We start from the raw sequence: 25526 nt of genomic DNA, 5'->3' as shown, positions 1-25526 counted from the left end.
AGCAGTCGGGGGGACGGAAACATGGATCCATTGGATCTGCAGTTCCACCTTATGTCTGAAGGTGGCCACTGAGTACAGACAGGGGAAAGGCAGCAGCTATAAGCAGGTAAGATGCTGTTCTCTGCTCTAGATCTATTCAGGTGAACATCAACAGTACCTGTGAACATGTATTTTGCACACAGGTAGGTACTTCTACATCCACGCAAAATGTCTAGGAAGCTGCCCCGATACATCCTTATACTTACTTTCAATCACACTTACAAAGTGGCAGTCTGGGAGCTCTGCATTTTTGGTAGGCTTGGTGAAAACTACAAGTCTGCCAGCAAAAAAGGGATCACTTTCATCCACCTAAAGCATATAGCCTTCTTTTTTAAAAAAAGAGGGAAAGTCTAATCTTGCCTTTTGCTTTTCTGGAAACAGGCCTGAAAACAAAAATATTAACCAGGCAAATTTGGTGGGGGTTTGGGCAGGACCGGTGGGTTGGTATTAATTACTGACTATGGAGTGAATTCCACCATTTGAAAACATCCTGTGAAGCAAGCCTCCATCTGTTCATTATGTTTCCTCCCTTCTTCTCCCCTAAACAGGCTCTTCTGGAGAAGGCAGGCTCAGCTAACTACAAATGTACGGCCTCTCTCCATCACAAGCTCTTTCCCTCAGCTCATGTCAAATGTAGATGCTGCCTATGAAGTAGCCGAAAGAGGAGTTGCATATTTTTTCAAGGGTTAGTTACTTTAAAAAAACATTTGTGACCTTAAATAAAAAGGGGGGGGGCCTAGGTGTCACTAGAGTGACCTGTTGACTGAAGTTATTCTTTAAAAAATCTCCCCAACCCAATATTTCCCCCAAGTGTTTTTCACAATATTAAGCCATTCAGATCTCCAGGGTTGTTTTCAAGAGTTTCCTGGAGAATCATGTCAATTGTTGGAGATTCCAGAACAATCCTGGAGGTTGACAACTATAAACATAACAAGTAAATGTGTTTGTGTTGACTCCAGGTGCACACCACTTTCTGAGGCACTTTACTTACATAGAGCTGGGTCTCACAATCAGTGAGACCCGGTTTCTGCAGCAGAGCAGGGAGAGCGGGCTGAGTCCGCTCTCTCCCCGCTCACGATCAGAGCGGGAGCCCTGGGCGGCCGCCCACATGATTGCTGGCTCGGCTCCGTGACAGAGCTGGCAAGGGCTGGGAAGCTTGGGGGCCACACGCCCCCCAGAAGTTCCAGTATGCCCTGCACGAGCGCGCAGGGTTATACCGGAGAGACCCCCAGAGCCGGGAGGCGGCTTTTTGCCTTCTCTCTGGGGGTCTACTTCTGAGTAGTCGTGGCGCGGAGCCGCAGCATGGCTACTCACGATAAGGAGTACACCCCCAGAGGGGAGGCAAGGGGTGGCAAAAAGCTGCCTCCCGGCTCCAGGGGTCTCCCCAGTATGCCCTGCGCACTTGTGCAGGGCATACTGGAGCTTCCGGGGGCCATAGCCCTCCTTAGGGGAGGGCTACAAAAGTAGGCTAGCCACCGGTGGGACCGGTATCAAAATATTGCATCACCCAACCCTCTTGTCCACCTCCAGACTCCTCTTTTAATGTACAGTGTTATTTACTTCTGCATGCCCTGGAGTTCCATACAAATGTACAAGCCCCTACCTTAATTTGAGGTCTTTCTGCTTTGCTTCCAGCCTAATAGGGGTGTGCACGGAAGTGGCGGGCCAGTTTGCTCCGGCACCCCTTCAAACCCCCCCCCCACTGGTTTAGTTTGGTCCGGGGGGGTTCGCGGACTAGATAGATAGATAGATAGATAGATAGATAGATAGATAGATAGATAGATAGATAGATATTTACTGACCCCCCCTTTGGGTTAGTTGTTGGAGGTGGCAGGGGGATCCATGGAGGTTCCCCCTCCCTCATCCAGCCTCTCTTGCAGCCCAAACCAGCCCATTTGGCTGGCTCTTCAGCCCGTTCGGGCCTTCCCCCTCTGGCGCAGGGGCCATTTTGGAGGCCGCCGCACCTGCAATTGGCCTCTGCATGACCCAGGCCATACAGAGGCCAACTGCGCAGGCATGGTGGCCTCCAAAATGACCCCTGCACCGGAGGGGGAAGGCCCAAACGGGCCAAATAGCTGGCTGAACGTGCCAGTTTGGGCTGCAAGAGAGGCCGGGGGGGATGGGGAACATCCGCGGACCCCCCCCCACCTCCTCCAACAACTACCCCAAAGGGGGTAAGTAACAACAAATATTATTATTTCTTGTTTACACAGACAGGTGTTATTGACTGGTTTGTTTTATCCAGACATCGAGTCCTTCCCAAGGACCTGGGATGGCTGGATTTTATCATCAGTACCGTTGGTTATTATAGATATCGTCGCAAAATATAGGCTGTTCCCAGTAAAGCTGCTTTTTGTAATTGGCTGATGGTGATTTCTGTGGCCCCTATGGTGTTGAGGTGCTCTTCAAGGTCTTTTGGAACGGCACCCAGGGCGCCAATTACCACTGGGATTACTTTGGTCTTTTTCTGCCACAGCCTTTCAATTTCAGTTTGTAGATCTTTGTATTTTGTTATTTTTTCTATTTCTTTTTCTTCTATTCTGCTATCCCCTGGTATTGCTATGTCAATTATTTTAACTTGTTTTTCTTTCTTCTTCTTCTTCTTCTTCTTCTTCTTCTTCTTCTTCTTATTATTATTATTATTATTACTACTACTATTTTATAAAGGTCCACGAACCCCGGAACAGTCAGGGCTGTTTGGTCCGAGGTCAGACCAAACAGGGGATGGTTCAGTTCAACACTGAACAGGTTTGAAATTGAACAGGTCAAACATCAAACCTGTTTGCACATCCCTACAGCCTAATAGGCACTCAACCACCACCTGAGTTCACTACTAAAATACTGTATATAGATGGTTCCAAGTGGCCATCAGAACATGACAGACATGGGGCTGGTGTGTGGGAAGGGCAAGGAAGGAAAGAACACCCCATATGCATTGGCCAGATCAGAGAGAGGTACTGGCTTCATTTGCACATACTGTGAAACCAGAGATTGCCAAACCTGCAGTTAGGGTTAGGGCAAATGGGTTAATTGCAAATGGTTGGACATTCATCCAACAACAAAGACATCTATTCCATGGCCGCATTTGCACGTAACATGAAACTGGAGGTTGCTGAACCTGTGTTTAATTTTTGTGAATCGTATTGCAGATGTTCATCCAACCACAGCCCAGAAACCTCTGGTTTCAGGGTAGTGGAGACCCTCCTTCTTCCTGATCCACCAAAGCCACATCCCAGCAAGGTCCGTAGCTTGCTCACATCACCAGGCTGTGCACAAGGCATCAGCACATCACAAGAGTGGCAGCCATTGGCCACAATCTTCAAGGGGGAGTGCTGAGTGCAATGATGCCTTTGTGGAATGGTCCATCTGCCCATGGCAGGGAAAGGAATGTGTATATGAGGGAGGGCAAAGGATCCTGGGGTCTGGCCTGCTGTGACCAAGGATGTTCTTGTGAGGGCTCACCCTGGCAAAGCAATCCATGGAGCCCAAACCACACTCCTGCCCTGTAACTGCTTGCTGCCAGGGAACTATCAGCCTCATGAGAGGGCCCATCTACTGGGGAGGACCTTAGGTTCAAAAACTTTCAGTCTTCCATTGGACTGTGTGCTCATGAGTTAAGCTAACCCCCCAAAAGGGGGCCCCACTTGCATGCGGTTCACTCTGGGTAATGATGAAATTTTTGCACAGTGACCCCCCCCCCTTCCAGGGAAGTCTTTTACACACTGAAAGGAGATGGTGACGCTCCATGTATCCAAGCATAGCCAGGTGGGCGGATTGAGGAAACACCAGGACCGGGGGCAGATGTCTACTCTCATTCAAATTTCCCGGGTTTGGACCAGCATTGTGTCATATACAGATCTACCACCACAAGGAACTCTGGGAGAGGGGAGCCTTGATTTCCAGCAACCCCAGGAGAGTGGGGTCGCCATTCTGGGCAAAACCAAAGATGGATATGTTCAAAGGGGCAGATGGGTTGGCAGAGGGCACACTTTGATGGCTTCTCCGCAGCAGTCAGCAAGAAGGGAGAGCTGTTGCCGGGGTACCCATGGCTTGCTTGTATAGAGCAACCTGGCTGGGTGGCATCTGCTGTCTGGCCCCCATGCATGTCTCCATGGCCTGAAATTCTTGTGAGAGAGCAGTCTATAGCAGGGATCCTCAACGTTGGGCCCCCAGATGTCCTTGGACTTCAACTCCCATAATCCCCAGGCCCAGTGGCCTTTGGCTGGGAATTATGGGAGTTGAAGTCCAAGAACATCTGGGGGCCCAACATTGAGGATCCCTGGTCTATAGGATAAGGGGATGTCACTGCACATTAGTGATTCAGCTCGTCATCCATTGTCAACACAGAGGAGTAATCTCCCCTGTCAGTGATGGCAATGCTGATCCTGCTGCCCGGCCCTACTTATGAGTAAGCCTAGGGACCACACACATTCCCCAAAGGGGAAGGGCTGGGGACCCCTTCCCTAACATCACTGTACAAAAAATTGTCCTAAACCATTCAAGGATTCCAGATTGGGCTGCCTTATATACCCAACTTGGGTAGCCCCATTCATATGTTTCTGTCCCAGCCCTCTAATGGGTTTGCCCTGCTTATGTTGCCACCTCAAGTGCACATGCTTATGAACTTACATTTTTGTCACTTCATTTTTGGAGAGCAAAGCATGTAGTGTCCCTCCTGCTATCCTGTCCACTTTTGCTCCTGATTGCCAGGAGGGGGGAACAAGGGACAGAGAGGGAAGAGGACATGCCCCTGTGTGACTTTGCCATTTGACAGGCTGACAAGCTTGAGATGAGATGTGGCAGCATCCCTGTTACAGGTCAACTGTTTTGTGGGATTTGAGACAGGGCAAGTGCTTGGAGAAGCAGCCAGAGAGAAGCACCACAGGAATGTAGCAGGCGTGATCCTGGGTGAGTCTGTGCCACCCCCTCTATGGTTATGATTCCAGAAAGTGAACAAACCCATGGTTATGGCACCATCCACGATCAGACATAGTGCTGCCACCTAAAAACTTCAGGCTGTGGCGGCAAAACTCACTACAAACTGAAGGTTTAAATTGGAGTTCGGTAAGGAAAACTGCAGGCTGCCTTTGCCGTGAAATGGTGGTTGCATGCATTCAGACGTAACGGAGTTCCAACCTCTGCCCCGTTTAACTGCAGTTTCACGTTATGTGCAAATGTGGCCATTGTCTCACTCATCTCATTGATTGAGCTGGTCTGCTGACTGATCCAGTCAGATTAGGGAAAGGTATTAAGGTTGTTCACAGGACCCATGCTTACCTGGCTGGGGCCATGCTGGTGGGAAAGCAGGAACTATCCTGCCTTCCCCCACATGATTCAAGCTGCTCTTGGGCTTGACAGCACCACATGCCTACATGACTGGCATGCGGCAGCTCCAAGAGTGGCGAAGGAGTGGGAGGAAAGCAGGCTGTGGCCTCATGCATCCCACAATGCACCACATGAAAAGCATGGTGCATTGGGGGATTCCCCTGCAAGCCAGATGCTCTAGGCACCTGGCTCTGTGTCTTCTTGGGCTTCAGGCAGAGTGTGTACCTATGCACATACAACTGGGTACCTAGGCAAGGGCACAATTGTACCTAAGTAGAAGAAGCCCAGGGGAAAATCTTGGGCTACCCAGCAAGCAGCCACACAAGCAGCCCTACCTGGGTTGGGCTGTGCAATCCCGGATAGGGCTGCTTGTGTCAACAGCCTCAGTGTCTGATCCAGCCCTTTTCCCAACCATTTGATCTGCCCCAACATAACACAGGACGGAACATTTGCTTCTAGCAGGGGTGGGGAACCTTGGCCCTCCAGCTGTTTTTGAACTACAACCCCCATCATCCCCAGAGAGTTGTCGTTCATAAACAGCTGGAGAGCCAAGGTTCCCCACCCCTGGCTTATAGGAATCAATAACACCCTGGGGATACATTTGGAAATGTTAGGTTTCAATTAATCTGATGTGTTGAGTGTTGAAAGATAGTCAAGTAGCACCACCAGAGATGGGGCAGGTTGGTGTAGCCAGACGCACTCTTACTCCTGGACTTCCTGGCCAAAGTCCAGGGCCTCCACACCCCCGAGGGCCCCCAAATTCTATTTAGTCTGTCCCAGGAGGTGTGGTCGTCATGCCGTGCCATTGGCTCCAGAGGAGGGGGCCTCCAGTGGGGGGCAGGGGGCCTCAAAAAGCCTTTAGGTCCAGCCTCCAAAATTACCTAGGTGTACCTCAGGGTGTAGCCAGTGGGCCTTTAACTAATTTTGAGCTACGGCTAATCCCCTGATAGAACCAACTTCATATACCTAAAAATATATGGCCATATTTTGCATATGCGGGCTGATGCCATGTTACTTATCAAGGCTTTTAGGTTATGGCAATAAAGTTGAATGAAGGTAGTAACTTATCACACACAAATGGGAAGTGGGGTGTTGTTGTTTTTTAAATGTCAGTGAAGCTATCCACATGATTGATCAAAACCGGAGGCCAGCCCAGTTTTGATCAATTGTGGGAACCACCAAGCTCGCAGGTGAGGCCGGAGGTTACCTGGCGGCTAGCCCTCCTAACAACCCCTCTCCTTAAATGAGGTTAATGGAGCAAGTGCTCCGTTAACCTCATTTTTTCAATCGTGTGTCAGCCGCGGCTGCTTGAAGCTGCACCTGGCACACTCGGGGGGGGAGGGGAATCCAGGGGGCCAGGGGCGCAGCGGCGCTCCCCTTCCCCCAATTCCCAGAGGTCCTGATGGAGCTGCGGCTGGGCACAGAAGCACCTGACCAGAGCAGCCACTCGTCTGGGCAGCCAATCCAGCCACCCAGCAACAAGCAACTGCTCATGTGTGGGGAGAGCGGACTAAGCCGGCTCTCCCCACACTGATCCTCCCGGCGCTTCACACCAATCGTGTGAAGCGCCTCAGTGTCTCCTCAAATAGGCAAGGCAGACAGTGATATTTGTTGCTTTGTGATAGAAGATATCAAACTTGGTTGCCCAGGAGTTGATGGACTGCAACTTCTGCCATCCCCAGCCACAATAGCCCCAAGAGGATGATGAGAGTTATAGACATCTTGGGACCTGAGTTTGAGAACCTCTGATTTATGACCTTTATTTTAGATCTGCATGTGAGAAGTTGAGATTCAGGCTAAAGATTTATTGCAAGCGAAATGTCTCACTGTTTTTCTGTTTGCCAGGACCTCATTACTGGACAACCCGTGGGTTCCAAATGCAGGGCCCTCCTCGGACCATTGGAGACTTTGGGTTTTCTGGGAATGTGCAGCACATAGATGCAGCCGTCTACCTGAAGGACGAAAAGAAGACACTCTTCTTTATAGGAGATGAATATTACAGGTTCCTTGATTATTGCCTTCATAAAGATTTAAGAAGAATTCAAATAATAAAATAGCAGCCAAAAGGAGAGAGAGAGAGAGAGAGAGAGAGAGAGAGAGAGAGAGAGAGAGAGAGATTTTCTTTCTCTATTGTAATGTAGAACCTGAGGGTCACCCAATGAAGGAGTCTAGAAGTAGGTTCAGCTGCAGAATAGATTTGCTGGAGGGTCTGTTGAATTGCAGTTAGCATGCAGGGATTATTCAGCACTTTAACAAATGATGTGCTAAATCAATGTTTCCCAACCAACGTGCCATGGGACATTGAGCAGTATGTCTTACTGAGTCAGGCTGAGTGAACACCAAAAGTGCATAATCAACTTGTGGAATCCTTTGCCACAAGATGTGGTGACAGCCAACAGCCTGGATGGCTTTAAGAGGGGGTTGGATAACTTCATGGAGGAAAGGTCTATCAACTGCTACTAGTTGGAGGGCTATAGGCCACCTCCAGCCTCAGAGGCAGGATGCCTCTGAGTACCAGTTGCAGGGGAGAAACAACAGGAGAGAGGGCATGCCCTCAACTCCTGCCTGTGGCTTCCAGTGGCATCTGGTGGGCTACTGTGTGAAACAGGATGCTGGACTAGATGGGCCTTGGGCCTGATCCAGCAGGGCTGTTCTTATGGGAGTTTGAACTCTCTGTTGTTGAAGATGATTTCCCCCATAATGCACTAAGAAGAACACGTTCCTCCTGGGGCATAAGAAAGCATGTTTTAAGCTCCCCACTTTTAGAGTTGGCTCATTCCCTTATGCACTAGGAGTAATTCATTCTTCCTGGTGCATTATGGGGTGAATCAGCAGGGATGTGAGGGACAGCCACAAATAAGAATAATAAAAATGATCTAAGAATAAAGAGGGGAAAGGAGGCTAAAATAAATAAATAAAAATCGTGCAGCTTTGCCGCCACCACACACACACACACACACACACACACACACGGTATGCGTGTTGGTGTGGCAGTGTGCCCAAGCATTTTTAACACTCGGCTAAATCATAGAATTTTAGAGTTAGAAGGAACCTTGGATGTCTTCGAGACCAACCCTCACTCTGTGCAGGAAACCACTACAGCAAAAGAGAACCAACTAGGATTTGAACTCACAGATATAGGCCCAAACACTATGCTTGTTGTGCCACTGTATGACAATAAACAATAAGAGACAACAAACAAAGCCTCTAGCTCATCTATCCAGAGCTTGAAATATTTAGCTAAAAGGAACACTGAGACAGCTGTGCTTACGATCATATAGGTATACAAAAGCAAAGTATTGCTTAGAAATGTTATCCTTCACAGACACATTTTCCCTCTCAGGTGCCTTCCGTGTGTCATCATCAATGGCATCTATATAAAGATAAAATGAAATGTGACATTAATTCTGTCTTTATTTACAGAGCTCCATTTGGGCCTTTACTTTTCTGTATTCTTCTTATACGTAATCTTTCTCTTTCTCTATGTCCTGCCATTTGACTGAGCAATCAGCTTCACTGTTTTGCTTCTGCCAGCTTCATTGCTGGTCCTTCTCCCAAGAGCAAGAGAGAATAAGTCTGCTCTTTCTTCTGTGTTTTTGGCAGTGAATTCTAAAAGGCTCTTGATGTATGTGAAAATGTTCTTCTCTTTGCCTGTTTTTAAGGATGGCTGGATTCCCCCCTTTTCCATCTCATTAGCCTTCTGCAAATTGGCAGTGCTCCATGTTCAATATTCCTGTATTCTGGTTTCATTTTATTTATATACTGCCCGACTCCAAAGGCTCCAGGTAGTTCACAAAATTTGAGAATTTGTACCATTGATTTGGAATCTGGTCCTTCAAATTCCAGTTCCTTCCATTTCTGTGCATTTTCTTTTCTTTCAGGTGTGCAATGCATGTGAACAATTGTGGACATTGGGCCCATTACTTCGTTAATTCTGGAAAAGATCAGGGCATCAGGCCAATTTCATAGTTTCACCCAAGTCCAGATAAGATCCATATCTGACTTTGCATCCATCCTTGTCTATTCAGTTTCACGAAGACACACTTAAAGTCAAACCAGATGTGATATTAATTATTTTTGCATAGTGGTCTTGTTTCTTTTTAAACTCTACAAGCCTCCCCCCGCCTTATCAGCTGCAAAATGTTTTGTTCACACTGCATTCAGAATTGGTTCCCTGCTCTCTAATACCATATCATCTAAATACCATATCAGCTAAATTAACATTTAACCACCCAGACTATTGAAATGCCTATAAAGATGCTAAGCCATCTGTCAGGAATGCTGTAGTTGTTTGATACAGGGGGGTTGAACTCTCTTCCAGCTCTAAAATTCTGTGATTCTGTGATGAAGTGATGGGCCCTGACTTAGATGCGCTTAGAAAAGGATTATATTTATTTATTTTTCATATTTTTATACTGCCTGATATGTACATCTCTAGGCAGTGTACAAAATTGAATATATCTAACAGTCAACACAGATTTAAAATACACAAGACACAATAAAAAATGATAGTATGGAATAGTTATTAAAACAAATTATTAAAATTATTTAATAATTTAATAATTATTAAATTATTATACAAATTTATGAGGACATATTTATATACATAAAATAATCATTGATCATTCATATTCATTCATCATATTTCTATACCACCTGATATATACATCTCTAGGCAGTATGCAAATTTAAAAATATAACAAATGTTAAAATTTTATAAAACAGTTGAAATTCACACACAAAAGAAAACAATCTTGCAAGATAAAAACACATTAAATGGTTTTTAAAATTTCAGATAAAAGCCTGAGAAAACAGGTATGTCTTGAGGGTATGTCTCCTAAAACAGTGACATCTCCTAAAAGCAAGCAGAGAAGGAGATGCTCTTATTTCAAGAGGGAGCATATTCCAAAGCCCCAGGGCAGCCACAGAGAAGGCCTGGCCACAAGTCTCCACCAAACAAGCCAGAGGCAACTGTAACCGGACCGCCCTAGATGATCTCAATAGGCAACAGGGTTCATGACAAAGAAGGCACTCTCTTAAGTACCCTGGACCCAAGCCATTAAAGACATTATAGGTAATAACCAGCACTTTGTATTTCACACAGAAACATATTGGCAGCCAATGCCATGGCTATTAGTCATGATAGCTAAATGAAACCCCCATGGACAGAGGCAGTATACCTCTGAATGCTAAATCCTGAAGACTGACAACATGTGTTAGCTATCACCTCCTTCATGCCTTGCTTTTGAGCATTCAGAAGCATCTGTCTGGCTGTTACAGAAAACAAAATTCTGGACCAGATTATCCAATACAACAAGCCAATTTTTATACAATGGTAAACAGAAAAGCGACCGCATTGGTCTAATTCAGCAAGGCAATTTTTTGGTATGCTTTGATTATAGATGTCAATCAAAGTCTTTAATTCGGTTGCAAGGGTTCCCAACCTTCGTCCCCAGATGCTGTTGGACTACAAATCCCCACATCCCCAGACATTTTGGTTGGGGATGATAGGATTTGTAGTCCAGCATCATCTGGGGACCAAGACTGGGAATCTCTGCCTATTTCAGTCATTGCAGTGAAATATTCCTGCAGCTCCAGGAACCTCTTGGTCAGTGCAAATGCCTCTTAAATGTGGGTTAAGTCAGCCTGTTTCTCTTTACAGATACAGATATACAAAAATAGATTTCAGTCATTGCAGTGAAATATTCCTGCAGTTCCAGGAACATCTTGGTCAGTGCAAATGCCTCTTAAATGTGGGTCAAGTCAGCCGGTTTCTATTTACAGATACAGATATACAAAAATAGATTTGGAATTCCCCTTTATGATACACTTCTCTCTCTTAAAAGCTATGATGAAGCAAAGAGAAAAATGGAGAAGGACTTCCCAAAGAGCATTGAGGACGAGTTCTCAGGAATCAGTGGCAGAATAGACGCAGCAGTAGAGGTAAACGGTGAGTATTTTCCACATCATAACAATAATTCCTCAAAGGAATGCCACTTTTAGATCATGGAGTAAAGCAGGAGCATCAGACAGGAGTAGGTCTTGGTTTTCACTGTGGTCCACAGCAGGGTTCCCTCTAACAGGGGTTCCCAGATGTCATTGACTACAACTCCCATAATCCCCAGTCAAAGGCCATTGAAGCTGGGGATGCTGGAAGTTGTAGTCAACAACATCTGGGGATCCCTGTTAGAGGAAACACTGGTCCACAGAATGCAACTCGCACTCTATGAAGACAATTAAGCTATTTACAGGGATAAGAATCATATGTCCTGCATGCCTCAGCATCAGCTTATCCATACTCATACCCAGTAGCTTCTAAAATGAGGTTCTGTTTAACCCTCAATAGCAGTCATGGGGCAAATTTCAACCCCCACAAAACATTTTGTGCAAAAGGGTTTATTTTTCCTGTGTTGTCCTTTTAGGACATTGTTGCTGATAGTTTATTACACAGCGGCTGACATCCTGAATAAATTTACCTGAGGAAGTATAGGAGGAGGATTGCTGGTCTTGTGATAGCAAGCATGACTTGTCCCCTTAGCTAAGCAGGGTCTGCCCTGGTTGCATAAGAATGGGAGACCACATGTGTGAGGACAGTAAGATATTCCCCTTAGGGGATGGAGCCGCTCTGGGAAGAGCAGAAGGTTACAAGTTCCCTCCCTGGCTGCACCTCCAAGATAGGCCTGAGAGAGATTCCTGCCTGCAAGCTTGGAGAAGCTGCTGTCAGTCTGTGTAGACAATACTGAGCTAGATGGACCAATGGTCTGACTCAGTATATGGCAGCTTCCTATGTTATTATGTTCCTAAGTCCCATTAGACTAGAAGGACAATTTAGGCATTGCAGCTACCTAATGGTGCAGTGGGGAAGTATCTTGCCTAGGGAGCTAGAGGTTGCTGGTTTGAATTCCCGCTGGTATGTTTCCCAGATTATGGGAAACACGTATATTAGGCAGCAGTGATATAGGAAGATGCTGAAAGGGATCATCTCATACTGTGCAGGAGATGGCAATGGTAAACCCCTCCTGTATTCTACCAAAGAATGGCAAATTCTTTGGTAGAATTCTCCTCTTTGGTAGAATACCCCTCCTGTATTCTACCAAAGAATGCATGGCTCTGTGGTCGCCAGGAGTCGACACTGATTCGACAGCACAACTTTCCCTTTAATGCCCTTTTAATTTCAGTGGGACTTCCTTGTGTAAATTTAATCAGGATGTCAAGCAATACCTCCAGATATCAGGAAGTTACCACAAATGATTGGGTCTCTGCAGATGAAAAAGTGCCAGAGGTAACTTTGTATCCTAGGCATGAATGCCCCCCTCCCGCTGCTTTTTGGTTGCAAATGTACCCCTGGCCCATTGCCATAAATGGACTAATGCCTGCTTACAGGACTTGCCCAGTCATGTTTGACCAGAGTTTTGCAAATGTAGCATTGGAAGCTACATCTGTTTTGGTGTCCTTAGCCTCATCTTGATGATCTCATCTCACATCTTGTTTTTGCAACATTTTTGCAATATACCCCTGTGGTGATGAGTACATGTACCAGCTTGGGTGATCATAACCATCTGGGGGGATGAATTGTGATTTTTGACTGCTAGAGATGGAAAATAAGTGGTAGCATTGCCAGACTTTCAGCGACTTATGCTTTTATCTGTCTGACCATTTGGGCCTACAGCAGCCCAATTTGCAATGGTGTTTTAAAAACTTTTAAAAGTACAAAAACCACTATAAAAATTGTTGATATCAACGGAAAGGAAAGGAAAATTGGCAGGAATGTCCTCCAAAGATACTCCATAGAGTGAGTACAACAATTTGTTCAATGTTACCTTGACCCTAACCCATTTCTCAATGCAAAAATGACCTTAATTTTACCCCAGTTGTTTGTAGTAAGGGTTAAAGACAGGTGATTACCACAGGCATTCTTACTCCTGGACCATGGGGCTCCAGTCTGTGGCCTCCAAGGTCCAGAGGGCCTCCAAGTGTCCAGGGGGGCCTCTGGGGGTTCTCCTGCCACCACCCTGCACCCACCCCACCACTGCCCCATCATGCCAAACCGTCAAAATTTACCTTAATTTTAGCCTCCAATGTGCATGGCCAGGGGTGGGGGTGAGGGTGAGCCAAACAGAGTGAGCCGAGTAGGTGCAGATTTCTTGGTTTGGAGATTGATACATCCATCTGCATTGTGTGACAAAATGTTAGTCATACCATCCAAATTATGGCAAGGGCAAGCATTTCAACTAGATTGAAGAAATTCACTACTAAATAGTTTGACGCCATGCCTAAAGATTCACAATATGTCTGATCCAGTCATGGAAATAGGTGATCACTGGCATTTGGCTATACAAGAAGCAATCTTGGAGAAATGCAGTGATAATGAGGGAATTGTTCACATAGCAGTGGACAAAAATTCATGGGGAGGGGGGAGGCCTGCTCTGCTCACCCCCCACCCTCCACTCGTGCACATTGGTGGCTAAATTTATGGCAAATGTTGGCGGTTCAGCGCATCAGGGCAGTGGCGGGGTGGGAGCAGGCTGGTGGCGGGAGGCCCCCCCCCAAAAAAATGCAGAGGGGCCTTGTGACAGGGTGGTCTGGGCACAAAAATACCTAGGTGCACCACTGGTGATAACACAGAGAAAATTGTAAATGCAACAATTCTATTACCTATTTGCCATCTCTAGGGGGATAGATGTGGTCAAAATTGTGAGCATTCATCCCTATGAGAATTCAAACTATGAGCATTCATCCCCGAGATGGTACCTGTGAGGGCTTGGCCACAGCTGACCCTCAGTCTAACCATCCACTGCCACCAAAATAAGATCTTTAGCTTGTGGCCTGGTTCCACTCCCACTCTCTGTACCCTCGGCCTTTCAAGAACAATATCAAAACTCCGTTGTGTGGTAAATCAAATAGGCAGCTAGGCATGAGGTGGGACTAAAATAGCTGACAGAGACACCCATTAAATAGTATAAAGAACTGGTTTACTATAATAAAAGGTTGCAAACATTCAACAAACAGTACAGGAACAAATGTTGAAAAGTTCAGTTGGCAAGAGTACAAAGTCCAAATTACAAAATACATTGCTGTGCACCACCCAGAGCCTTTGGATGTGGTGGTATAAAAATGTAATTAATGAACAAATAATGAATAAAACAAACAAGCTTGCTAGCCTTCTCTCCCGATGCCTAGCAAGCTCCAGTAGGACCAACTCCCGCACTGCTACCTTCCCTAGCAGTTTCAGTAGCTTCCAACAGTCGAGGAGATGTTAATATTTGTTTGTTTGTTTATTTCAATAGTCCAACAAATTTGGGGTGACAAAAAATTAGAATAAGAGATTAATAAGGAGGCGCTAAACTCATATGCCATTTTGCCCAACTCTTAAAAGTAGCACTCAGAAATGGATTGTCTGCTGCTTTAAACTTGGCTATGTTTTGTTTCCAAGTCTTTGATCTGTGTTAAGAGCTCGTTAAGAGCTTCAGTATTGTTCCTTTTCATTAAAATGGTCTCTTTAATACATTCTCCCCTCAGGCAAGTTTTCATTGCATCCCAATTGATCACTTTGGGTGTGTGCCAATTATCATTATGTCTATAATATTGCAGTATGGAATTACTGAGTCTCATTACAATATAAGGTTTGTCCAGAAATATCGGGCTTAACCGCCAAATTGGCAAAGACTTTTGAGCCTTCATGAACTTGAAAGATGCTGAAACCGGGGCATGATCTGATAGTCCTATAGATCCAATATCAGCAGAAATTATTGATAATTTTGAGATATCAGTAATTAAGATATAATCAATTTTTGTGTATTGTGTAGGGGGGAAAGTATGTGTAATTCCTAGTTGAGGGATTAACCTCCCTCCAGACATCTACAAGTGAAAATTTATTTAAAAGCATTCCTAATGAGGAGACTTGCTTCCCCCCATATAATCTGGAGACTGTACTTTTATCTCATCTGCAGTCAACAATCTGATTCAAGTCTCCACCCACAATTATATAGCCTTCACAGAAATTCATCAATGTAAATAACGTATTATGGAGAAAGTTGAGTTGCTTTTGGTTTGGACTGTAAATTGATGCAATAGTGAACATTGTGTTATTAAATCCGCCCTTTTTTAAAAAAACGCCCCTTTGGATCTTTCTTAATTTTAACCTGTTGTAGCTTGAAAGAGCTAGCTAATAAAATGGCTACTCCCCTGGCTCTAGCTGAACCAGTAGAAACAATTTTTTGCCTTAATAAAGGCTGGGTAAAAGTGCCCTTCTTGTTATTTCCCCCTCCACGAGTCTCCTGCAGCATAGTGATTGTTGGATTTTATCGAAGGATTGCATGTAATACTCTCTTTCTTTTAACTGGGTCACCCATACCCCTGACATTATAGGTAAGGGCTTTGAGCCCAGACTACTTTTGCGGTATGAGTCAATTCCGGCAATTAATGTCACCTGATGCTTTGGTACGTTCCTGTTGGGCCTCTTCTGTTATGGACAGATTGAGTTCTAAATTAGAGTTAGACAAATTTGTTATTCTTGGTGAGGATAAGCCTGCATCCTCCTCGGAGGGAGTAGATAAATTAGATGTAATAATTAAGCTCTTGGCTGGTTTTGAAGATGAATTCATAGTCTGAGCCTGGCCAGTTGTTAGCTCTGGTGAATGATGCAACTCCATAGAAGTTTCTACTGCCTTGATGCTGTCAATGGCTAGTGTTTTCAGGAGGTCGCCCTAAGAGGGTTCCACTAGTTGCAAATTAAAAATCCATCAAATTTTTTGTACAATCAATTTTGTTGAGTTGTCGTATATTAATCAATTCTTTATCTAAAGTGGATTTTCTGTCTTCAGCTATATTGTGTGTATCTCTCTCTCTCTCTCTCTCTCTCTCTGAAGCTATGCACACGATTGCTCAAAACTGGGCTGGGCTCCCTTAGCCCGGTTTCAAGCAACCGTGAGAACCACCAGACTCGCAGGTGAGCCCAGTGGTTCTCTGGCAGCTAGCCCACCTAACTACCCCTAACCCTAAATGAGGTTAATGGTGCAAGCACTCCATTAACTTTGATTATTTGATCATGTGTCACCCGTGGCTGCTTGCAGCCGTGGCTGGCACACTGGGGGGGGGGGACCCCAGGAAGGCACCGCACACTTGTGTGGTGCCTTCCTGGCGTTCAAGGGGACGGGGCGCCACATGGCAGCGCTCCCCTTTCCCCAACCCCCGGAGCTCCCGACAGAACTGCGGCCAGGCACGGGAGCATCCAACCGGAGCAACCGCTCCAGCTGCCCAGCAACGAGTGGCTGCTCATGTGCAGGGAGACCGAGCTAAGCCCGCTCTCCCCACACAAACCCCATCTAGCGCTTCACACCAATTGTGTGAAGTGCCTCTATGTCTGGTTGCTGATCTTATCTCTGTTTCCCCTGTACTTTATGTACCTTCTTTGACAACGGACCAGGTCTCACGATCAGGGAGACCCGGTTCTAATGGGTGAGTGGGAAGAGTGGGCTAAGCCCGCTCTCCACGCTCACGAGCGATCAGGGAGCCCTGGGCGGCCACATCGGCCGCCCACACAATGGCCGGCTCCAAGACAGAGCCGGCGGGGGCTGGGGAGCTCGGGGGCTGCGTTGCCCCCGGAAGCCCCAGTATGCCCTGTGCGAGCGCGCAGGGCATACTGGGGAGACCCCCAAGCGGGGAGGCTGCTTTTAAGCCTCCCGGCTGGGGGCCTGCTCACAAGTAGCCATGGTGCGGAGCCGCACTGCGGCAACTCACGAGCAGATAGCCCAGGTTTGTGGAGCACTCGCTCTGCAAACCCAGACTAAGGGGCGGGCTACCAGAGCGGTTTAGCCGCTCCAGAACCACCGGGCTTGGCTCCGAGCCCGATGGTTCTTATGATCACAAAAATCAGGCTAGGATTTTCCTAGCCCGATTTTTGTGATTGTAAGAACAGCCCCAACGTCTCTTTGTCAGGAAAGAGATTATTGAGCGGTTCAGCTGTTTCAAAAATATTAGCCAAATTGTATTTGAGAGTGTTCAATCCTGAGGAAATTGTCTCTTGCTCTTTCTGCAGAGTAGTCTTGAGGGGGTTAACAGGACTTTGTAGATTTGTGGCTTGTTCTTTTAGCAGTTCAGATAAAGCTGAAGATTCTGGAATCTTTCCAGTAGGCATTTGTAGTTCAAGGCCATTCTGGCCAGGAGCTGCATTACTTCTTCTAATTAGTCTTTGGCAGACCTTCACTTCTTTGTAAACAGCAATTGGTGATATTTTAAATGACAGAAACAGAAATCTTTTCATTTTCAATAAGATTGAAGGGATCAGAGCTTGGTCAAAAGTTAATAGGAGATGCATTCCCAGGAATGTATTTGGGAGTCTCTCCCAATTCAACAGGTCTATGGATGATGTTTCCATCTTAAAAGCTGACTCAGTGAATATATAATCGCTTTCCTTGAACTCCATCATCCTCTATTAATCTCCAAGAAAGCAATTTGCAGTGTGATGCAATTTCTCTGGAGAAATCGCTTTGCCAATGCTTCATTCTCTTGGCTCCAGGAAGCATTAACTCCTGTGTTCTCAGGGCTACTGGCTCTGTTCCAAGGGCTCTACCGTTGATTTTCCGTGTTCCACAACTCTGAGATTAATTTCACTTTTAGCCAGAGGAACCCCCATTTGTTTCTGTGTGAATGCATCAAACACCATCTTAATGTGGTCCAGTTTGTTTGAAACACTTATTAATTGTTGCTGTGAGAAAACGGTATTGGGCTAAATGATCTTTATAGGAGCTAGGTTGATGCTTGGTCTCCCACCAAATTAATTAAGTCTTCTGACTGACAAACCTTGGTGATAGAGTCTGGATCTCTATTGCTCTGCATCTTCCCAACCTCATTAATTAACTGATAGCCAGGCCATGATTTTCCTATCCTAACATCTCATATCTGTTGGGTGAGGTATGAGTAGCCAAATCACTCACCATCTCTTTTAATAGTAGGAGGCCATCCGTGTCTGTTTTGCTGCTTTTGAGGGCTTTACTAACGAAGGGCTCATCCTATTTCATTTCTTTCCCCTTGCAGCCAGCAGCTCTCTTAGATAATTCTCCGCAAGGTCCGAGCTTCTTCAAAGCAGCTTCCAGTAAAAAAAAAAAGGATGTATTTAAAAAACAAAGATATAACTACAAAAACAATAAAAATTCCACTTCTGTGGACCAGATTATAACAAACTAATTAGGAGAGCTCCAAACTGCACTGCTTTTCCGTCACCATTTTTAAAAACGGGGGGAAACCTTTTATCGACTTCCAAAGGGATACATTAACTAATCAGGGAGTTTCTTCCCTCAGGCAGCCAGAATCTTCTGTCTCTGCCTAGAGAGAACCAATCACAACACATTGTCACTAGACTTGTAAGAATATTATCCTGCATTATTTAGCATAGGAGAGAATATTTCAGAGAATTATTCTACCCCTTCTATTAAATGTATCAGAGAATATTCTTTACAGGTCTAATTGTAACTTTCCCTCCAAAACTCTACAGCGGACAACTTTTACCTCAGCCTTGGCTGTTAGAAGTTGCTACCTTTTAACCCCTGCAGAGCCTGGAGGGAAAACAGAACTAAAGAAAAACAAACCACAAAACAAAATGGGAAGGACTCATTCCTTCATGGTACCAATGGCCAAAATTTGTGGGCCTGGCTCATAAATTAATCTTTCTGTTTCCAGGCTGTTATGCCATCTCACCCCTACCTCACATTTGTCCTTTGGCGGGAGGTGGTGAGCTCAAGGATATGGGCTCCTCCACCTTTGGCATATAAATAAAGTTATGCCAGCGTGGTGTAGTGGTTAGAGTGCTGGACTAGGACCGGGTAGACCTGAGTTCAAATCCCCATTCAGCCATGATACTTGCTGGGTGACTCTGGGCCAGTCACTTCTCTCTCAGCCTAACCTACTTCACAGGGTTGTTGTGAGGAGAAACTGAAGTATGTAGTACACCTCTCTGGGCTGCTTGGAGGAAGAGTGGGATACAAAATGTAAAATAATAATAAATGTATAATAATAACAAATATACAAGGCACAACAGATACAGAAGGATCGGTAAAATGGAAAACTACGCAATACAGATGTATGCAATACATAAATACCCCATGACCGCAACAATAGTTTTTGTTTCATGACATGGATTGAAGGTTAAATAGGTGAAAGGATAGTTGCGTTTCTCAAATCTTAAGTCTTCAGGCTAATAATTCCTATTTTTAGTTCCTTTTCTTTTTGGTTTTTTTTTAGGATTCATTTACTTCTTTTCGGGCCCCAAAGCCTATAAATATGATAAGGAAAAGGAAGATGTGGTGAATGTTGTGAAATCCAGCTCCTGGGTAGGCTGCTGAACTAAAATAGGCACTGGATGATCACAGCAACCTGGGAGATCTTGAAAACTCATACCATCTCAGGCAGCACCGAAGATTTTCACTTCCTGTGACCTTTTCTTCTGAAGAACGATGCCAAAGGATTGTCGTCATCATCATCATCATCATCATCATCATTAAAGTCAGGGGGAAGAGAGAAATGAGTTCAAATAAATAACACACTCCATATCAAAGACATTAAAGAATTGCTTAGCCCATACATTTTATGGATATGCCCACATTTGAGTAACTCTTCTCTTAAACGTCTATCTGACAGGTGCAGGGTAGAAAGAGAATTCTCAGGTGATCCTTACTGTGTGGGATGTCCTTGCTTTCTTGCTAAATTTGAAAACTCTCTCTCCCACTTTAGCCTTAAGAAGTGTCTGATGCTCCATATGTAATTCTCAGTCTGACAACAGTTATGGGTTATGAATGCTATGGGGGTTGTTGAGGTTGCATCAAACATAGCACTTAGCAATAGCAATAGCACTTACATTTATATACCGCTCTATAGCTGGAAGCTCTCTAAGCGGTTTACAATGATTTAGCATATGTAGTTTTGTTTTGGGTTGGTTCCAACAACAGCCTGAAAATACTTACCAAGTAGGAAGCAGAGGAACTGTAGGGTGTGGAAAAGAGTGCACACTCCCAACAGGAGTAAGAAGTTGTTCACTTCATGTTGCCAATGTCAGGTGGACAATGTCAGCTCCCTCTTTCACTCGACATACTCTATCCAACTTCAAATGTTGGTTAAAAATGTTGGGAGAATGTCAGACAGTGGAGGAAACCCAACATTGTACACCCAATACTGGCAGCTTCAGATGACACAGTGGAAGCATCACGTACTGGGAAGTTCCCGTTCACTTCTACTTACTTTCTGCGGGTTGTCTGAACCCACCCTATTTGAGACTGCCATATGATATGTCAGATCACAGGTGAGTATTCCTCAGGAGCACCTACATCTTCAACCAAAGCACTTGCTCTAAATAGTTAAGACATGTTCCAGTCTTAAGGCCTTTAACTCCCTATCCCTGGGTTCAGGGGTGCACCTACCCTGTTTCCCCGTAAGACCTACCCTGAAAGTAAGACCTAGCAGTAATTTCTGATGTACCACTAATATGCCCTAGTGCATTTTGGGGGGCTAAAATTAATATAAGACACTGTCTTATTTTTGGGGAAACACGGTAGGTAATTGGGGCACTCTGACTGCCCCCACCACAAGGGGCCCCCAAAACCTCCTTGGGGGGGGCTCCTGCAGCCACCCCATGCCTGCTGTGCCATGCTGAACCTCTGTCCCCTCCCCAACTTCAGCTGCTGAAATTATGGGGGGAGTGGAGGTTTGGCAGGGAGGGCATAGGGTGGCTGCTGCAGCTCCCCCCCCCCGGCCATTTGGAGGCAGTGAACCAGGGCCCCAAAATCTGGGGTAAGAGCACCTCTGTGTGGGTCAGGTGGTAGGTGAATAATGCCCACCCATAATGCCCTGCTACACAATCCACTTGTGTCCCTAGCAGCTACCCATGGAAAACAAAGGGGTGAGTTTCCCCATTGTTCCCTATGGCCGGAACAAACTGCACTCACAATGCACACACAAGTTTTGCATTGCAATTTGCAATGCATTTTGCAACCCTGCTTTGAAAAACACTGCAGAAGCTCACAGTAAAAGGGAATCTGTCCTTCCCCACACAGAACACACATTTCAAACACAGTCCAAAAATTAATCACTGACCCAGAGTCTACTGCCAGCCACAGTGCCTGTGCTGCAGTAACAGCATTGGCACAATTTGCTCTCTCACACACAGTTACAACTCCTTACTTCCTAGCATTGCAACAGCTGCCACAGCAGCACCCTTAGCAGCAAGCATAGCCATAAGCTCAACTTGAGCAACTTCAGCCACATTTTGACTGAGTACACCTTACAATGCAGATTGCAGAACATAACAGAGCAGTGAGTGAAGCACAAGTTAGTCTCAAGGCCAGACATGGAGCTCATCACAGCAATCACCAAGAAATATTACACACACACCAACACTATCTCACAAACAAAACAAAACCACAACTCAAGGAAGGAGGGCACCCAAGTTCTGTCTTTGTCAATCTGTGATCCAACAAAACCATAGTTGTAGCAGCAATAGCACAGAATGAGAAAACCACAGTGCTGAGAAAACCACAAAATCAAACCTACCTACCTTCCTTCCATCCAGATGTATCCTCTTCAACAAAGGCACGCTATAATGGCTCTCTCTTCTTCCCAGTTGCTTTCAATATATTTTGAAATGCCCTCCTTTTGTGTTCTCCAGTCCCTCCTCCCTGCCCCCAGCCAATGGGGGCACAGTTGCCCATGACAACACTTGATTTGTATGATAACAAGCCAACCAAGAAGCAAGGCGATCGCAAGCCAGTTGGAAGCCAGTGCTAGAAAACAGCCAGAGAAAAACAAGTATCCAAAATGGTGCTCAAAACATTGAAACTTTTCTAACTGAAGTGAGGTTGTTTTGCTCCGAGCTCAAAACAGAGCCTTTATTCAGAGGGCATTTTGTTTTGAGCATGAAACACTCAAAATGCCCATTTCGAGTTGAAACGTTTTTGATGTCCCTACAACTGGCCCTATTCAACCCCAGCACAGCAACCCTCCAGTGGCTGTTACTGGTATCTGTCTTATGTTTCTTTTTAGATTGTGAGCCCTTTGGGGACAGGGAGCCATCTTATTTATTTATGTATTCTTTATTTTTCTATGTAAACCACTTTAAGAACTTTGGTTGAAGAGTGGTATATAAATATTCGTGGTGGTAGTAGTAACTGGAATTATATTCGTTGACTTCCTCTGAACTTGTTTCAGATGCTTTAGGGTACAATCCTAAACACACTAATTATGGAGTGTTATTACCTACTGAATACGCTGCGATGGAAACATGCCTAGGATTGTGCTGGACAAATGTTTTACAGTTTTATTTTGAAAAATCGTAAACTTGTTTATTATTTGTGAACAGCTGTGGGATTGGGAATATTTTTTGTAAAAAGATGGTATCTAAAGTGGACATAATAAACAAACATTCTACTATCAAAATCACATACCCTCCAGCTGTCCCTATTTTTCCAGCAACAGTCCAATTTTGGGTACCCATCCCTGGTAAAATCACTGCCTCTGTTTTGTCTTTCTTTTTGTCTTTTTGGAAATGCCTCGTAAAACTTCATGAAGTTATCCTCAGTATGTTAATAGAGGTGTTACAAGCATGCCCCTGTTTTCATCACTGAAATGTTGGGGGGTATAAAATCAATGACCCAAATGTGTTTCTCTGATCATGATCATGCCCATAGTGACTATTGCTTATGGATAATTAAATCAATCTGCATGCAGGCCAACCCTGAGTTCAAATCCCCACTCAGACAGGAAACTCACTGGGTCACTCTGGGCCAGTCACGCATCTCAGCCTAACCTACCTCACAGGGTTGTTGTGAGGATAAACATAAACAAACATAACAGAGCTCCAAGGAGATCTGGGCTCCTTGGAGGAAAAGCGGGATATAAATGTAAAAATAAATACATAAATAATAAAAAAAGGAAGGAGAGTGTTGATATCATTGCTGTAGCTATTACGACCTATATGAAGAGTAATCACAACAAATACCCTGAAATTAAACTGCTTTCTTTCTTCTTTTTTGCATTAAATCTTAACCATGTCCAAGAGCAGGTCTTACTGAGAATTATACAATATCTACATAATTCACTAGGCATTGAAAAAATCTCTTGCCTCCTGAGCTTTCTGTTCCTTATACTGAGGACCACAAAAGTCAAGAAGAAACTCAGTTCCAGATGCATTAAGGATAATAATAATGGGCCGCATTAAGCCTAAGTTAGTCATGACTAAGTTCTACTGAAATTAATGGGACTTACCTTAGCCATGACTAACCTGTCTCATTGATTTCAATGGAGCTTAATCATGACTAATATGTCTGGATGTTGTCCAGAAATAAGTGAAACCTGTGACAAATATGTGGGGAGGCTGCTTTTCAGTCTCCCACCAGGGGTCTACTTGTGAGTAGCCACGGAGCCGCGCTGCGGTTACTCATGAATGCTTAAACCAAATTTGTGGAGCACTCAGTTTAAGCACTGGGTTACAGAAGCAGGTGACCCGCTTGTGAACCACTGGGCTTGCAGCCGAGCCTGGTGGTTCACACGATGGGAGAAAATCGGAAGCTAGCCCAATTTTCTCCCATCGTGTGAATGGCCTCCAAGACTACCAAGAGAATCCCAACCCCTGGAAAACCTCATTATTGTCTCAGAAAATGTGGGGGGAACTCTCCCCTAGGAAAACATGGGCAATGTTAGTTAGTTGTTTATTTACAATCTTAGATCAAACATCAATAGACACAGAATATACACAGTAAAGAGGAAACAAAATGGAAACAAAATCTAAAATGTTATCAAATACATAAAATCAGGAAACTTTGACAGTAACCGATTGCTGTGCTCTAGCTTCTCTTAGTTTGGTCAATGTGTAACAAAATTTAGCAACCGCCAGGGATATTGTTGGGTCCCTATCTTCTAACAAACATGTAAGAATCGTCTCCACTGAGTGGCTTTTGAGATCTTTCAGGTACTGAGATAAAAATAAATCTTTCATCAGTATAAAGTGGACAATGTAACAGTGAATGCATCAAAGTTTCGGGAGCAGATCCGCAGAGGCATAGTCTCTCCTCATAGGGTTTTCTCTCAAATTTCCCTGCTAACATCGCTGAGGGTAGAGCATTCAAGCGAGCTCTTGTAAACGCCCAGCGAAGCTTTGGTGAATAGATTGTGTAGAAATAAGAGGCTATGACCCAATCTTTCTTGGTGCTTAGGAATTGTAGCAGTCTATTTACAGAGGCCCTTTCCTCCTGGAAATGTATGTCCCTAAGCCTTTGTTTAACTAGGGATCTTGCCATTGACTCGCCCTGTTCTAACAATTGTGCTGGGCAGAAGCCCATCTTCCGGAGTCTTTCCTCAACCGCCATACACCAATGGGGTTGTGGGGTAGCGGCAAGGAGATGAGGTATAAGTCCTACCGGGTAAAGATAAGTCTTGATCCAATACAGGATAATAAGAAGCCAGGCCCTGGTCTCCAATTTCCATAGCCCAGTCTCCAGCCGTATTAAGGAGTTCGGGACGCATTTTGGTACCCTCAACAGTGATCTCAGAAAGCCCGATAGGACTTTTTCTAAAGCTTGTAAGTCTTTTGGCGGTCTAACCTGAATCCCATATAGCAGCTGAGGTATCACTTTAGCCTGAAAGGCTTTATTTGCTGCCGGAATGTAGCCACCACCTTGTGACATGGGCAATGATATCTCATAGAGCTAGGGATAGCATAGTCACCAAGAGATAAGGAAGCACTTCACATGATCAAAGTGAAGTGCCTCGATGTGGTACAAGCACCTGGCTGGCTGGATCAGCTGGTAGTCATACCAGCTCCATCACGTTGCTGGTTGGGGTTGTGGAGATCAGGGGCCGCCTGGCCCCCAGAAGTCCCAGGATGCCCCACGTGAGTGCACCAGACATTCTGGGGAGACCCCCATGCCAGGAGGCTGCTCTACTCGGCATGGAGCCACGCAGTGGCGGCACACAATCAGAGTTGGGTCTCATGATCAGTGAGACCCGGTTTGTGCAACAGAGTGAGGAGAGCGGGCTAAGCCCGCTCTCCCTGCACACAAGCAAGTGGGAGCCCTGGACGTCTGGATCGGCCGCCCACACGATTGCCAGCTCTGTGACTGAGCCGGCGGGGGCTGGGGGGAGCGGGGCCCTTGAAAGTTCCAGTATTCTTATTCTTATTA

At 45.3% G+C, this 25526-nt stretch overlaps 1 protein-coding gene and 1 long non-coding RNA gene across 3 annotated transcripts in view; one reads left to right on the top strand and one right to left on the bottom strand.

Annotated features, from left to right (window-relative positions):
- The window catches only part of MMP20 (matrix metallopeptidase 20), a 51412-nt gene extending 31452 nt beyond the window's left edge, over window positions 1-19960 (top strand). Inside the window, exons 7-10 of the mRNA XM_053310869.1 lie at window positions 588-724; window positions 7210-7366; window positions 11211-11314; window positions 19603-19960. Coding sequence (XP_053166844.1) covers window positions 588-724; window positions 7210-7366; window positions 11211-11314; window positions 19603-19703 — 499 coding nt within the window. The 3' untranslated portion in view covers window positions 19704-19960. The remainder of the gene's footprint in view (window positions 1-587; window positions 725-7209; window positions 7367-11210; window positions 11315-19602) is intronic.
- Window positions 8761-19608, bottom strand: LOC128351376 (uncharacterized). 2 transcript variants are annotated; one of them, XR_008319740.1, is made up of 4 exons: window positions 19066-19608; window positions 18300-18451; window positions 13426-13533; window positions 8761-9407 (listed from the first exon to the last, which is right to left on the bottom strand). It is a non-coding gene; the product is annotated as an uncharacterized LOC128351376 (long non-coding RNA). The 2 variants fall into 2 exon arrangements; XR_008319741.1 differs by lacking the exon at window positions 8761-9407 and adding an exon at window positions 10045-10219.
- Window positions 19961-25526: the final 5566 nt, after the last annotated feature.

This window comes from Hemicordylus capensis, chromosome 3, assembly GCF_027244095.1.
Source record: "Hemicordylus capensis ecotype Gifberg chromosome 3, rHemCap1.1.pri, whole genome shotgun sequence".
Lineage (NCBI taxonomy): Eukaryota > Metazoa > Chordata > Lepidosauria > Squamata > Cordylidae > Hemicordylus > Hemicordylus capensis.
This window is presented reverse-complemented; position numbering and strand designations above follow the sequence as displayed.